This window comes from Aquarana catesbeiana, linkage group LG01 (assembly GCF_042186555.1).
Source record: "Aquarana catesbeiana isolate 2022-GZ linkage group LG01, ASM4218655v1, whole genome shotgun sequence".
In the NCBI taxonomy this organism is placed as follows: Eukaryota; Metazoa; Chordata; class Amphibia; order Anura; family Ranidae; genus Aquarana; species Aquarana catesbeiana.
The window spans coordinates 681,735,184-681,750,668 of record NC_133324.1 but is presented as its reverse complement, the minus strand read 5'-3'; the positions used below and the strand labels follow the sequence as shown (position 1 = coordinate 681,750,668).

Here is a 15,485-nt window from a genome sequence, read left to right as displayed (position 1 = left end):
CTGAGGCAAGATAGAGGCTGTGCTTAAGCAGGGGAATGTTCAATAGGCTGTGATTGGGAGAGGAATATGTGCTGTGATTGGTCTGGAGGTGTGATGGCTGAACAAACTAACCAATACAGGTAAGCTGTGTGTCTGCACAGTGTCCGGTATCTCTGAATTTCCAGTTAAAAGATGAAAACTGACCATGCTAACACAGATCAGCTGCCATGCTTTGTGTGGTCCATTTAGAACAAGAAATAAAGGCGACTATCAGGATCAACCAGATACTTAAGATGGAAGAAGCACATGAAAATAATAGAGACTATTATTTATAAAATGCACATATGTGAACACATAGAAAAAAATATTTAGGTTAACATACACTTTAACAACTTCAGCTCCGGAAGGTTTCCCCCCCTTCCTGACCAGGCCATTTTTTGTGATACGGTACTGCGTTACTTTAATTGACAATTGCGTGGTTATGTGACACTGAACCAAATAAAATTGATGTCGTTTTTTTTACACAAATAGAGCTTTCTTTTGGTGGTATTTTATCATATATTGATTGGTTTGCACAAAAGATATAGTGTCTACAAACTATTGGATATTTTTTTGTTTTTTTTGTTTTTGTTTACTAGTAATGGCAGCGATCAGCGACTTATAGCAGGACTGCGATATTGCAGCGGACAAATCTGACACCTAACTGACACTTTTGACACTTGTTTTGGGGACTAGTGACATTATTACAGTGATCAGTGCTAAAAGGCAGTGAGGAGGCATTATGTTTTAACCCCTAAAAAGATGCAATGCATCACTGAGCTTTGGCCCAATTCAGTTGATTTGGTCATGTTTGGCTGGAGGTGCTGTCCTCTGAGCCCTCAGTGTGGCAACAGCCCCCTGAGTGCAACAGTTTGGATAAAGTTTGCCTCCCCACAATGCTGCAGTTTATGTACACCCCCATCTGCTACCTTTGCAGCTTAAGGGGATCACTTTGTCATTGTTATTTATGACTAAGTTTTTTTTATCATATTGTTTTTAAAAACTACTTATAAATGCTTATATCTATATGGGCATGCCATAGTAATTGTGAGTCCATATGCTTGGGAAATCCAGCAGATCAAAATTACTACCACAATGGGTTCTAAAGGGTTAGAACCCTGTCAGATTTTTACTGCTATCTGAGCCTCCATAGTAAAATGTACCCACACTTCACACATTTTAACAGACAGTAAAGTAAGGGCAATTCTGCAGCAGCCAGCTTTTATGTATCCCTGGTGCAAATTCTCCCTTGCTTCCTGTCTGGAAAAGTTGTTACAAGCAGGACCAGAAGTGAAGAGTAAATCTCTTTAATAGGGCTCTGGACATAAGTAAAAAAAAAACAGATAGGCGTTCTAATCCATCCCCACTCTATTCAAAACTAGAAAGAGATTTTTTGGCATGACATACAGTACACTCCAAATTACCCTGTGGAATATTGAACATAAGAATAAAAGTTAGCCATGACTTTAAATGTTATTGTAGTCCATGTATGTTTATTTTCAGCACAGTTTTTATGTATAATTTCTGACAACTGCAGCCCCGAGCAGTTTTTCTACTGATAACCTCAGCAACCTACTTCAGCCCTGGAAATGTTTCCACCATAAACCATTGCAATGCATTATTTCTAAAAGGGAAGTAAAAGTAGAAACTTTTCCTAGATGGCATTTTTAAAATGTTATCTTGAACCTATTTCTCTTGTTTTTTTCTCTTGTATCTATGCACTTTCTTGAGCTTTTCTAAATTGGAAGAAAGGCCAGTAAAATTAATATTATTTCTCGGTTAATAACATAATGAAAAATACGTTTCAAAAACATGAGCACTGCAAAACATGATCAAGGGCATTCAAGGCATAATCTATAATCATGTTGGCATGCTTTATGAAAAGGTCCAACAAACATGCATTTCATTACCAAAGCAAATTTCTTGTTTAGAATCATTTGTTCCACCAAGGAGGACTCGTTATGGAAAAGGTGAGGCTGCATATGACTCCACATGTGAGGGAACCACCAAAACTCATCCACCGATCCTAATAAGATGTCATCTCCCATATCCTCTTTTTCAGTGCCTGAAAGTATATTCAGAAGAAATGACAGTATGTAAAACATAAATGTGAAAATACAGGTCATAATAGTTAAATGGAAAGTCATACAGCTACAGTGCCTTGAAAAAAATATTCATACCCCTTGAAATTTTCCACATTTTGTCTTGTTACAACCAAGAATGTAAATGTATTTTATTAGGATTTTATATGATAGAACAACACAAAGTGGCACATAATTGTGAAGCGAAAGGAAAATGATAAATGTTTTCAAAATTCTTTACAAATAAATGTCGAAAAGTGTGGCGTGCATTAGTATTCAGCCCCCTTTACTCTGATACACCTAACTAAAATCTATGCAACCAATTGCCTTCAGAAGTCTTCTGCCTTCTAATTAGTAAATAGAGTCCACCTGTGTGTAATTTAATCTCAGTATAAATACAGCTGTTCTGTGGAGTCCTCACAGGTTTCTTAGGCCCCTTTCACATGATCGGACCTTTCAGGTCCGCCTGTCAGTTTTGGCGGCGGACCTGAACGAGCGCTCCATGTTAGCCTATGGAGCGACAGATGTCAGCGGAGACATGTCCACTGACATTCGACCCTGTCCGATCCGCTAAAAGCAGACGGATGGCTCTACGTCCAGATCCGTCGCTGGTGGATCGGGTGAGAGCTGACGAAAACGGACATGCTGTCCGTTTTCATCCAATCCCTCCATAGGCAACAGCGGCGCCTGACAAGCCCCTCCCCGCTCAGTGAGCAGAGAGGGACCTGTCATCCGCCGGCTCAGCAGAGATCAACGGACTAATCTCCCGCTGAGTCGGCGGACCGAGGCGGGCTCCGTGGAAACGGAGTCCGCCTTGTGTAAATGAGGCCTTATTGTCAGGCTAGGAGCATATAACAGGTAACAGTTCAGGTGTTCTGATTATACAAAGAGTTCAAAGAACAAGAGCACATACCATGAGCAGGTCTGAGCAGAGCAGGTCAGCTGGGACTTGTAGTTCACCGCTGTAGATGAAGATAGATGTTTGCTGGACCTTGTAGTTCACCGCTGCAGATGAGGATAGATGTTGTCTGGTGCTTGTAGTTCACCGCTGCAGGTGAGGATAGATGTCTGGTGCTTGTAGTTCACCGCTGCAGATGAAGGTACTACAGTAGAATCAGGCAAAGCGTAGTCTAGGCAAGCTGGGTCATACACAGGGAGATCAGAGTCCAAACGGTACCAAATCAGAAGCAAGCAAACAGGGTCAAACAAGCCGGGTCATACACGAAATACACAGAGCAGATATCGACTGGATCAAACACAAGGTAAACTCTAACACGAGCACTGATTCAATGCTGATACAAGTGATTTAAAGGTGAGCTGGCCAATCACTGTTGTTTCCCAGGCAAAGGCTGTGTTAGGTGAGTTGTGCTGGGTCCTAAAGGGATCCTAAACTGACAGTACCCCCCCTTTCTCGAGGGGTTGCTCCTGCACCCCCAGGCTTACTTGGATGACGAAGATGGAACTTCTTCTTAAGTCGGTCAGCATGAAGCGACCCAACATGTCACGGAAAATGTCATTCATAAAGTTCTGAAAGACAGCTGGTGCATTTCTGAGACCGAAAGGCATGACAAGACATTCGTAATGACCATCCTTGGTATTAAAGGCTGTCTTCCACTCGTCGCCTGCACGGATGCGCACCAGATTATAGGCTCCCCTTAAGACCAGTTTGGAGAAAATTTTGGCTCCCTGGATTTGAGAGAACAATTCTGTGATGAGAGGAAGAGGATACCAATTGGGAACAGTTATTTTATTTAGACCTCTGTAATCAACACAAAGTCTCAGTCCCCCATCCTTCTTTGGGACAAAGAAGCATCCTGCTCCTGCGGGAGAAGTGGAGGGATGGATGAAACCCTTAGCTAGGTTTTCCTGGATGTATTCTTGCAAGGCAAGATTCTCTGGCTCAGACAGTGGAAAGACTCTCCCTCGAAGAGGTGTAGTGTCAGGCAAGAGGTCAATGGGACAATCATAACTGTGATGAGGTGGTAAAGTGTCAGCAATCCCTTTAGAAAACACATCCCAAAAGTCCTTATTACAAAGTGGAATCTGTTCCATTCCCACTTGACAGGTAGCCAGTCGAACAGGGTGCTGGATGCAGTTCTTTTTACACTGATTGGACCAAGCCAGAATATTTCCTGTTCACCAGTCAATTACAGGATTGTGCTTCTGAAGCCAAGGAAGGCCTAGGATCAAAGGAGTGGATGGAGAGTCAATGACAAGACATGAAATCTTCTCCCAATGCAAAGCCCCCAATTGTAACTGGAAAGGGTTGGTGGATTGGAGCACTAGATCTTGTGAGAGAGGCCGATTATCCACGGAAATCAGGCGGACTGGGCAATCTAGAGCATGAGTTTCCAGGGACAAAGAGGTAATCAGAGTCTTATCAATAAAATTCTCAGCGGCTCCAGAATCTACCAAGGCCAGCAGTTCATGAGCCCCTGTCCCAAAGTAAATGACAGCGGGTAAAAGAATACGATTGTCCCCCTGGGGAGATGAGAGCAGACCTAGGGTAACCTCCCCACAATTACCTAGGTCCTGGAGTTTCCCGGACGTGTAGGGCACGAAATGAGCATGTGACCCTTGAGGCCATAATACAAGCAGAGTCCCATGTTACGCCGGCGCGTGTGTTCCTGGGCAGATAACCGGGTGGAGCCTAACTGCATAGGTTCTTCCTCAGATTTGGCACTGGAGGTGGAATAGTCAGGCGGCAAGGGAGGTATATAGTTTGCCACAGCTGTAGTTTGTTCTCGTCTCCTCTCTCGCTGGTGGTGGTCAATTCTAATGGCTAGACTCATAGCCTCCTCCAGTGAGGCTGGGTAGGAGAAGTTGACCAGAGCATCCTTAATTGCATCTGAAAGGCCCATTCTAAACTGGCTGCGGAGAGCTGCATCATTCCAGCCAGATTCCGGGGCCCACCTGCGAAACTCTGAGCAATACATTTCAGTTGTGGTAGTTCCTTGCTTTAAGTTACGCAGGGTTGATTTTGCAGTAGTAGCACGATCTGGATCATCATATATTAACCCTAGGGCTTCAAAGAAGGCATCTACTGTTAGCAAGGCTGGATGGTTTGGTTCCAGGTTAAAGGCCAGAGCCTGGGGGTCACCCTGTAGAAGAGAGATAATAATTTGAACTCTCCGAGTTTCAGGGCCAGACGAGGATGGCCTTAACTTGAAATATAATTTGCAGCTGTTTTTAAAGTTGCAAAACCCTTTACGGTCACCATAAAATCGGTCAGGCAAAGGAATTTTTGGTTCAGATGGAGTTTTTGTATCGGTGGTAATAGAAGGAGATTACACCTTGGTGAGCTCTGTGGCCATTTCCTGAACTTAATGGGATAAGCGGCAAAGTTCCTGTGCAAACAACTGAGCCTGCTCAGGATCCATGATAGGTTTCCTTTATTATGTATGGCTTGTGTTAATGTCAGGCTAGGAGCATATAACAGGTAACAGTTCAGGTGTTATGATTATGCAAAGAGTTCAAAGAACAAGAGCACATACCATGAGCAGGTCTGAGCAGAGCAGGTCAGCTGGGACTTGTAGTTCACCGCTGTAGATGAAGGTAGATGTTTGCTGGACCTTGTAGTTCACTGCTGCAGATGAGGATAGATGTTGTCTGGTGCTTGTAGTTCACTGCTGCAGGTGAGGATAGATGTCTGGTGCGTGTAGTTCACCGCTGCAGATGAAGGTACTACAGTAGAATCAGGCAAAGCGTAGTCTAGGCAAGCTGGGTCATACACAGGAAGATCAGAGTCCAAACGGTACCAAATCAGAAACAAGCAAACAGGGTCAAACAAGCCGGGTCATACACGAAATACACAGAGCAGATATCAACTGGATCAAACACAAGGTAAACTCTAACACGAGCACTGATTGAATGCTGATACAAGTGATTTAAAGGTGAGCTGGCCAATCACTGTTGTTTCCCAGGCAAAGGCAGTGTCAGGTGAGTTCTGCTGGGTCCTAAAGGGATCCTATTACTGACACTTATGCCCCATACACATAAATGTGTGATAGGACCTTGTTGTCAGAAATTTCGACCGTGTGTGGGCTACATCACACATTTTCCATCGGAATTCCCGACACACAGTTTGAGAGCTTGCTGTAAAATTTTCCGACAACAAAATTCGTTGTCGGAAATTCCGATTGTGTGTACACAAATCCGATGCACAAAGTGCCACACATGCTCAGAATAAATTAAGAGATGAAAGCTATTGGCTACTGCCCCGTTTATAGTCCCAACGTACATGTTTTATGTCACCACATTCAGAACAATTGGATTTTCCGATAACTTTGTGTGACCGTGTGTATGCAAGACAAGTTTGAGCCAACATCCATCGGAAAAAATCCATGGATTTTGTTGTCGGAATGTCCGATCAATGTCCGACCGTGTGTACAGGGCATTAGAGAACCTTAGTGAACAAACAGAATCGTGAAGGCCAAGGAATACACCAGACAGGTCAGGGATAAAGTTGTGGGAAAGTTTAAAACAGGGTTAGGTTATAAAAATAAAATCCCAAGCTTTGAACATCTCAAGGAGCACTCTTCAATCCATCATCTGAAAATTGAAAGAGTATGGCACAGCTGCAAACCTACCAAGACATGGCTGTCCACCTAAACTGACAGGCCGGGCAAGAAGAGCATTAATCAGAGAAGCAGCCAAGAGGCCCATGGTAACTCTGGAGGAGCTGCAGAGATCCACAGCTCAGGTGGCAGAATCTGTCCATAGAACAACTATTAATCGTGCACTTCACAAATCTGGCCTTTATTGAAGAGTTGCAAGAAGAAAGCCATTGTTGAAAGAAAGCCATAAAAAGTTCTGTTTGCAGTTTGCGAGAAGCCATGTGGGGGACACAGCAAACATGTGGAAGAAGGTGATCTGGTCAGATGAGACCAAAATTGAACTTTTTTGGCCTAAAAGTAAAATATGTGTGGCGGAAAACTAACATTGCACATCACCCTGAACACACCATCCCCACCGTAAAACATTGTGGTGGCAGCATCATGTTGTGGGGATGCTTTTCTTTAGCAGGGACAGGGAAGCTGGTGAGAGTTGATGGGAAGATGGATGGAGCCAAATTCAGGGCAATCTTAGAAGAAAACCTGTTAGAGTCTGCAAAAGATCTGAGATTTGGGTGGAAGTTCACCTTCCAGTAGGACAACGACCCTAAACATATAGCCAGAGCTGCAATGGAATGGTTTAGAACTTTAGATCAATGCATAGTCATGTGTTAGAATGGCCCAGTCAAAATCCAGACCTAAATCCAATTGAGAATCTGTGGCAAGACTTGAAAATTGCTGTTCACAGACGCTCTCCATCCAATCTGACAGAGCTTGAGCTATTTTGCAAAGAAGAATGGGCAAAAATGTAACTCTCTAGATGTGCAAAGCTGGAGACATACCCAAAAAGACTTGCAGCTGTAATTGCAGCGAAAGGTGGTTCTACAAAGTACTGGCTGAATACAAACGCCACACTAGACTTTTCACATATTTATTTGTAGAAAATACAGCTTGGATCGGAACATTCAATCCTGACTCTGGGTTTTGCTAGACACCTGCAACCTGGCTGACTACACAGTTGGTTTGCCTTTAGTGTAATAATCTGGATGGATTCCTTCTTTTCCACCAGACTGTGATAATACATTTGCTGGGAGCGCTGAACGAGACTGCATTGCGCTGTGCTCAGCCATCTCCACCCCTTCCTGCCTGGATTTGATGGAGTGCCAGCCACACAGGATCTGCTGTGACCTTCAGTCCTACACCATCTCCTCAGCCCAGACTACGGACCTGAACACAACTCCTCTTTCTATCATGTGAGTGGATACTGTTGTTTAAATAAATTGTTTTATGATACATACTCAGAGGCGCCCTTTTCCTTGTTTTTAACTTCACAATTATTTGCCACTTTGTGTTGGTCTATCACATAAAATCCCAATAAAATACATTAACGTTTTTGGTTGTAACGTGACAAAATGTGGAAAATTTCAAGGAGTATGAATACTTTTTCAAGACACTGTAAATATGTAATTGAAATATACACATGGTAATTATTTGGATATCGACAGTGTTTGTAATTCTATTCAGCTAGTCTTGTGATTCAGTTAGCTTTATGATTCAGGCATCCCTACCAGACAGCACGGCTATGTTTAAAACCTAATTTTCCTGTATTGCAGCTACTGTGGACCTTTCAACAACTTTACAAATTAATCTGAATGAAAAAAAATCCAGTAATGTCATAATATATAAACAATATTTTTTTTTTAAAAGTCATCATTTATGATTAAAGAACATTAGTAAGCCCCAACCAAGTGACTTTGCCAAGGCAGCATGATGTAATCAGTCTGCTGCAGGTAAGATGAAGCATTTTCTCAGTATTCTCTTACCTGCAATCAGACTAAAGGATTGTAACTTTGTGGCAAGTTATGGGTAAGAAGGTCCAGCAGCACTGAACAAGCACCAGGGTTTACATGACTGTGTCAAGTATAACATACAATATATTATATATGTTAAGTGTCAAAATGCTAGGTAAAGATAAGATAGCCCATACATTGATAATTTTGTTTCCTTCAACCAGCGGGTTGAATGAAAAAAAAAATGACCCGATTCCCCCATTCACACATTCAAGGTGGATGGGAAAATCACTCCCAATGTGCCATTGTGTTCTGATGGCAGGAAGCTTCCCTCACTGTTGGAATACACTGATCAGTATTGCAGGCTATAGCCAGCTGAATTTCAATCCATATATGGGCAGGCTGCTTGTACAGAAGTCGATCTACCAACTGATTTCTGTACAACCAGCCTTTCAGGTTTTTCCTGAATGATCAGTGCTGCTGGCTATAGCCTGCAACACTGATCAGTGTATTCTGACAGTGGGGAAGGCTCCCTGCAGTCAGAACACAATGGCACAGTGGGAGTGATTCCGCCATCCACCTTAAAAATGTGAACAAGGGAACTAGGTCATTTTTTTTGTTCAACTCGCTGGTTGAAGGAAATAAAATGCTCAATGTGTGGGCTGCCTTACACTTTACCTAGGATTTTGACACTTAAGATATAAAATATATCCCATGCTTGGTCTGCTTTAAGCAATACAGCATGGTCCACAGTTTCAGCTGATCTGTTAATTTGACAGCGAAGGGTCAGAAGCATACTGATGAGTTCATTCTCATGCTCTCCTCTTTTGTTAACATGTTCGGACAGCAGTGTGCAATGCAACAGAGCTTTCTTTGGCTCAAAATGCTAAACTCTCGTATTTCCAGCTTGCTGTTTAGTAGATTACAAAATACTAAAGACATACTTATGCAGTTTTATGTTATATATTTAAAAAAATAATATTTTGTAATTTATGTTACTGGACAAAAATATGTTTTTACTATCTGTCTGGAAGTCATCTTTAATGTACAATTGTTTAATGTGAAGCAATTATTGTACAAGGTTTATGCTTAGTGGGATTAGTACATATCATCCTCAAAGTAATATCCAAAATCAATTTGTTTAACAATCACATGTGAAAAAAACACTCATAAGTCACTTTGAAATGTCTTTATTGTTTATCTGAGTAAAAGGAAGTGTGGAATTTTGATAGCTGTCAATCAGAGAGGGCAGAGCATTTATATACAATAACAGAATCTCCCGGCCTTCTTCCTGCAATCACAGTAATGACAGTGTGGAAGAGTGAAATGTAGAACACCCCTGCTGTGGCTGTGCTTAAATTTATTGCAAAATTATATACTGTATGTTCTCAAGTATCAAAATCACTTGTGGCATCCTAGTTATAAAAGTGCTTTTGGGAAAATAAGTTGTGCCTTTTTTATAATAAATGCATTATAATTTGACTGCAAAGGCTGTGGCGTTTAATGTGGTGGCCTTATGATATTGCTGCCCTCTCCTTTCTCACCTTTTTTATGTGTAACTACCTTAACTTTACATTTGTCTGTATTATTATTATTATTATAATACAGGATTTGTATAACGGAAACAGTTTGCGCAGCGCTTGACAATGTAGAGAGACACTTCACCACAATGTACAATTCAAAACAAGAGGTTTAGAGGAGCCCTGCTCCTGGGAGCTTACAATCTAAGAGCGGGGGGCTAGTGAAACAAAAGGTAGGGACTGTTAGGGATTAACTGATGAGGGGAGTAGAAGATTCAGTTGTTAGCTGGAGGCAAGATTGGCCTCCTTGAAGAGATGAGTTTTCAGGGATCGCCTAAAAGTGGCCAGAGTAGGACATAACCAAACAGATTGGGGTAGTGCGTTTGAGAGGATGGGAGATGCTCTGGAGAAGTCCTGGAGACGAGCATGGGAGGAGGAGACTAGGGAGCTAGAGAGCAGAAGGTCTTGGGAGGAGTGGAGAGAACGGTTTGGGTGATATTTGAAGATAAGATTGGTGATGTAGTTTGGGGCAGAATTGTCAATGGCTTTGTATGTTATTGTTAGTGTTTTGAATTTTATTCCTTGGGCAATGGGAAGAAAGTGGAGGGATTGGCAGAGAGCACTGGCAGACACTGAAAGGTTGGTAAGGTGGTATTATGCACTGTTGAATAATGAATGTATATTAAAGTCTATAGTTACATTTTATATGGTATTTTTCAAGGTTATGAATCTGAGCCCGAGGCTTGGGACCAAACTAAAGTTCGAAAAAGAAATTTCCACCTACTGCTGGCCAGTTTTCAGCTAGGTTTCAGGTATCCAACTGAAGGTTTAAAAGAATCCAGTCAGCAGCACTTGATGAGATCACCACCCACCCAACACCTTTGCTTGCTGACAAAACTTTACTGGGAAGTGTTGTTGTCAATTATGTAGGTGCACAGCCTATTTCAAAAAATGTATTCAAGTGCTAATAAGTGTTTTAATGGATTCATTCCTCAAGTTGGGAATACTGAGGAAGCTGTTAAAGTTGACATTTAATGATTTTATAGAGACACCGTCACCTTACCAATGCAGGGCAAGGTGATATTGTCTCTGGGAAGGGCATTCACCGACCCCATATATTTACTTTACCTGAGCTCCTTCCTCCTCTGCAGCCAGCACTGAGATTGGCTTTGTCTGCAACCTGGGGAAGCGGTGACAGTGTTCCAATTAAGTGGTTGGCTGGCCCAGGCACTGTTACAGATGAGCAGGTCATAAACTCAGCCCTACCCAAAAATGCTAGGTATTCTTGCTAAATGCAAAGAAGCAACTAGTTGCAAAGGAGCATAGATACAGTAAGTATATGGAGCCATTCACACCAGAATGCAGTGCAGGAAACCTGTGTTCTGTAGGCATTTCCACACTGGTGTTTAAAATGCACTGCAGTTGGGATCTGCAGCGGGTGTTAATGTTAGGTTAATGACACCCCAAATGCAAGACACAAATGCAATGTATTTGCCTGTAGCGGATTGCATGGTAAAAAAGCACCATGCAATCTGGTTGCAGTGCATTTTTTAAAGTAGTGCGTGCACTACTTTTGGTGTGGTCCAGTGTGATTCAGTCCATTCAAAATTAATAGGCTCAAATTGCACCACACTGCGCCGCATGTGACTCATACAGGAACACCCAACGCATTCCTGTGCAATTCCTGATGTGACCGGGCTCTCAGGGAATGCCCGTTTCCAGAGCACTTTGAAAAGAGGCCATAGTCTGCTTTATTCACTGTTTGGTGTCTGTGGGGATCATTTACCAAAGGAATTTATCCCAGAGCTTAGTGTAGGTAAATAGGTTTACAATAAGTACCCGATCACGTGCATGGAAAGTAAAAAAAAAAAAAAAAAACTGCATTTTTGCTTGAACCTTGCTTCACCTCATTTACTAATCTCTGGGGAAAATTCACTTGTAAAACGCAACATCCCTTGAAAAGAGAACAGTTTATTTAAGTTTAGTAAATCAACCCCTGTGTCTCAATTATTTTACTATTTGTTTGAAGTTGTGTTGGTGTTGGGGGTGACTTCTGTTAAACTTCTTTTAAACTACAGTTTAATCATCCACAAAGATCACAGCATAACGGGAAACCTAGTTAAAAAAGGAATGCAAATATTATGACAGATCTGTGATATGGGAAGTGCTAATGCTTTCCTAATGAGATAAAAAATGAAAAGATATAGGCTTAGTCATAGCTTATGAAAAGTCATTAACATTTCTGCAGAAGCAACACATGAGATTCAAGCAGAGTAGCTGGTCATGGACACAAGAGTACTCAGACATAAAGAGGTACAGTAATTCAACACCTTCCAAGTATGTCTCTTGGACAGCATACATATTATAAACATGAATGCTTGACTTGATGAGAGTTCATGTTTATGCCCATCCAGTAGGTTAGAGGATGGCACTGACACACACCGCTAAGAATACCAGTCATAGGGGTCACAGACATGAGGACATCACTAGATCTGGCCAATAAAAAAATCATCACGTAAGATCTTTAATCCGTATATAGCCACATAGGTTTTATCTTCAGTACATTTTAAGACAGTGACCCAAAACAAATATTTAGGTATGGAAAGTCAAAGAAAAATTCCTTATACATGTCCAAATGGCTGGTCAACCTCACACTGTAATGTCACTGATTTGCAACAATTACATTCTCAGCCGCACCCTTCACAAAGATTTTCTAGCTTGTGGGACTACAATATAGGTGCCAGCAATCTGAGAGTGATTGTCACTGGGTTTAGTTACAGTGCCTTGAAAAAGTATTCATACTCCTTGAAATTTTCTACATTTGTCATGTTACAACCAAAAATGTAAATGTATTTTATTGGGATTTTATGTGATAGACCAACACAAATTGCCACATAATTGTGAAGTTGAAAGAAAATGATAAATGGTGTGGCATGCATTTGTATTCAGTCCCCCTGAGTCAATACTTTGTAGAACCACCTTTCGCTGAAATTACAGCTGCAAGTCTTTTTGGGTATGTCTCTAATGCCGCGTACACACGAGCGGACTTTTTGACCGGACTGGTCCGACGGTCTATCCCACGGACTTTCCTAATGAACGGACTTGCCTACACACGATCACACCAAAGTCCGACGGATTTGTATGTGATGATGTAAGACTGCACTAAAATAAGGAAGTTGATAGCCAGTAGCCAATAGCTGCCGTAGCGCCGGTTTTAGTCCGTCGGACTAGCATACAGACGAGCGGATTTTTCGACCGGACTCGAGTCCGTTGGAAAGATTTGAAACATGTTTTATTTCTAGGTCCATCGGACTTTTGGGGAAGAAAAGTCAGCTGGAGCCCACACACGATCAAATTTTCCGACGGGATGCGGTCCGCTGGACCAAGTCTGCCGGAGAGTCTGCTTGTGTGTACGCGGCATTATAGCTTTCCACATCTAGAGAGTGACATTTTTGCCCATTCTTCTTTTCAAAATAGCTCAAGCTCTGTCAGATTTGATGGAGAGCATCTGTGAACAGCAATTTCTAGTCTTGTCACAGATTCTCAGTTGGATTTAGGTCTGGACTTTGACTGGGCCATTCTAACACGTGAATATGCTTTGATCTAAATCCTTCCATTGTAGCTCTGGTTGCATGTTTAGGGTAGATGTCTTGCTGGAAGGTGAACCTCCACCCTAGTCTCAAGTCTCTTGCAGACTAACAGGTTTCCTTCTAAGATTACCCTGTATTTGGCTCCATCTATCTCCTCATCAACTCTGACCAGCTCAGTGTCCCTGCTGATGAAAATGCATCAACATCATGAAGATGCTGTCACCACCATGTTTCATGGTGGGGATGGTGTGTTCAGGGTGATGTGCAGTGTTAGTTTTCCACCACACATTTGCTCTTCAGCCAAAAAGTTAAATTTTGGTCTCATCTGACCAGAGCACCTTCTTTCATATGTTTGCTGTGTCCCCCACATGGCTTCTCACAAATAGGGATAGGCAAATGGTTCGGCCCGAGCATAAGTTTGGGCCGAACTTTGGTTGTTTGGACGTTCGGCAAACAACAAAAATTATGCGGTGTTCGCGGCAAATTCAAAACCCACGGAACCCCGTTAAAGTCTATGGGACACTAACAAGAAAGACCAAAAGTGCTAATTTTAAAGGCTTATATACAAGTTATTGTCATAAAAAGTGTTTGGGGACTTGGGTCTTGCCCCAGGAGACATGTATCAATGCAAAAAAAAAGTTTTAAAAACAGCGTTTTTTTCAGGAGCAGTGATTTTAATGATGCTTAAAGTGAAACAATAAAAATGAAAATTTCCTTTAAATATCGTGCCTGGGGGGTGTCTATAGTATGCCTGTAAAGTGGCGCAATTTCCCCATGTTTAGAACCACAGCAAAATGACATTTCTAAGACTCCTTTCACACTGAGGTGCTTTACAGGTGCTACAGCACTAAAAATAGTGCCTGCATAACACTTGTAAAGAGCCTGTCCTGTCTCTCCAGTGTGAAAGCCCTCGGGCTGGCAGGACGCTAAAAAAAGCATCTTTGGAGCAGTGAAGGAGCGGTGTATACACCACTCCTAAACCGCTCCTGCCCATTGAACTGAATAGGCACTGCTGCCGAACTGCTGGCAAAGCGCCGATGCAGCGGTGCTTTGCGGGTCATTTAAGCCCTTTTTCGGCTGCTAGAGGGGGTTAAAACTGCCCGCTAGAGGCCGCAAGAACGGTGGTAAAGCACAGCTAAAAATTTTGGGTCTGGTTTGAATATTAAGGGGACCCCTGAACCAAAAATGTTTTAAAAAATTGCATGGGGGTCCCCCCAAAATCCATACCAAGCCTCTCCTGGTACGGTTCAGTAGGGGGGGCGCTCTCTTGCCAGGTTGCCTGCTCAGATAAGGGTTTGGTATGGATTTTTGGGGGACCCCTACGCCATTTTTTAAAAAATTTTGGCTCAGGGTTCCCCTTAAAATCCATACCAGACCTCAAGGGCTTGGTATGGATTTTGGGGGAACCCCCACACAATTTTTTTTACATTTTTGGTTCGGGGTTCCCCTTAATGTTCATACCAGACCCGAATGGGGCCTGGTAATGGACTGGGGGGGAACCCATGCCGTTTTTTTCAATGAGTTTTATCCATATTGCCGAGACCCGAGAATTCATTTCAGCCGCCATCAGTTTTAAATGACTTTTTTTCCTTTAGAAATGTCATTTTGCTGTGGTACTGTTCTAAACAAAGGAAAACTGCACCACCACTTTACATGCATACTATAGACGACCCCCCAGGCACGATATTTAAAGGAATATTTGATTTTTATTGTTTCATTTTAAGCATGATTAAAATCACTGCTCCCAAAAAAACGTCCGTTTTTAAAACTTTTTTTTTGCATTGATACATGTCCCCTGGGGCAGGACCCGGGTCCCCAAACACTTTTTATGACAATAACTTGCATATAAGCCTTTAAAATGAGCACTTTTGATTTTTCATGTTCGCGTCCCATAGACTTTACGGTGTTCGTCCGAATTTTTTGCATGTTCGCA

General features: G+C 42.2%; 1 protein-coding gene across 1 annotated transcript in view; it reads right to left on the bottom strand.

Annotated features, from left to right (window-relative positions):
- Positions 1–15,485, bottom strand: part of LOC141111136 (bifunctional heparan sulfate N-deacetylase/N-sulfotransferase 3-like) — a 379,040-nt gene that overhangs the window by 190,664 nt on the left and 172,891 nt on the right. Inside the window, exon 4 of the mRNA XM_073603175.1 lies at positions 1,929–2,083. Coding sequence (XP_073459276.1) covers positions 1,929–2,083 — 155 coding nt within the window. The remainder of the gene's footprint in view (positions 1–1,928; positions 2,084–15,485) is intronic.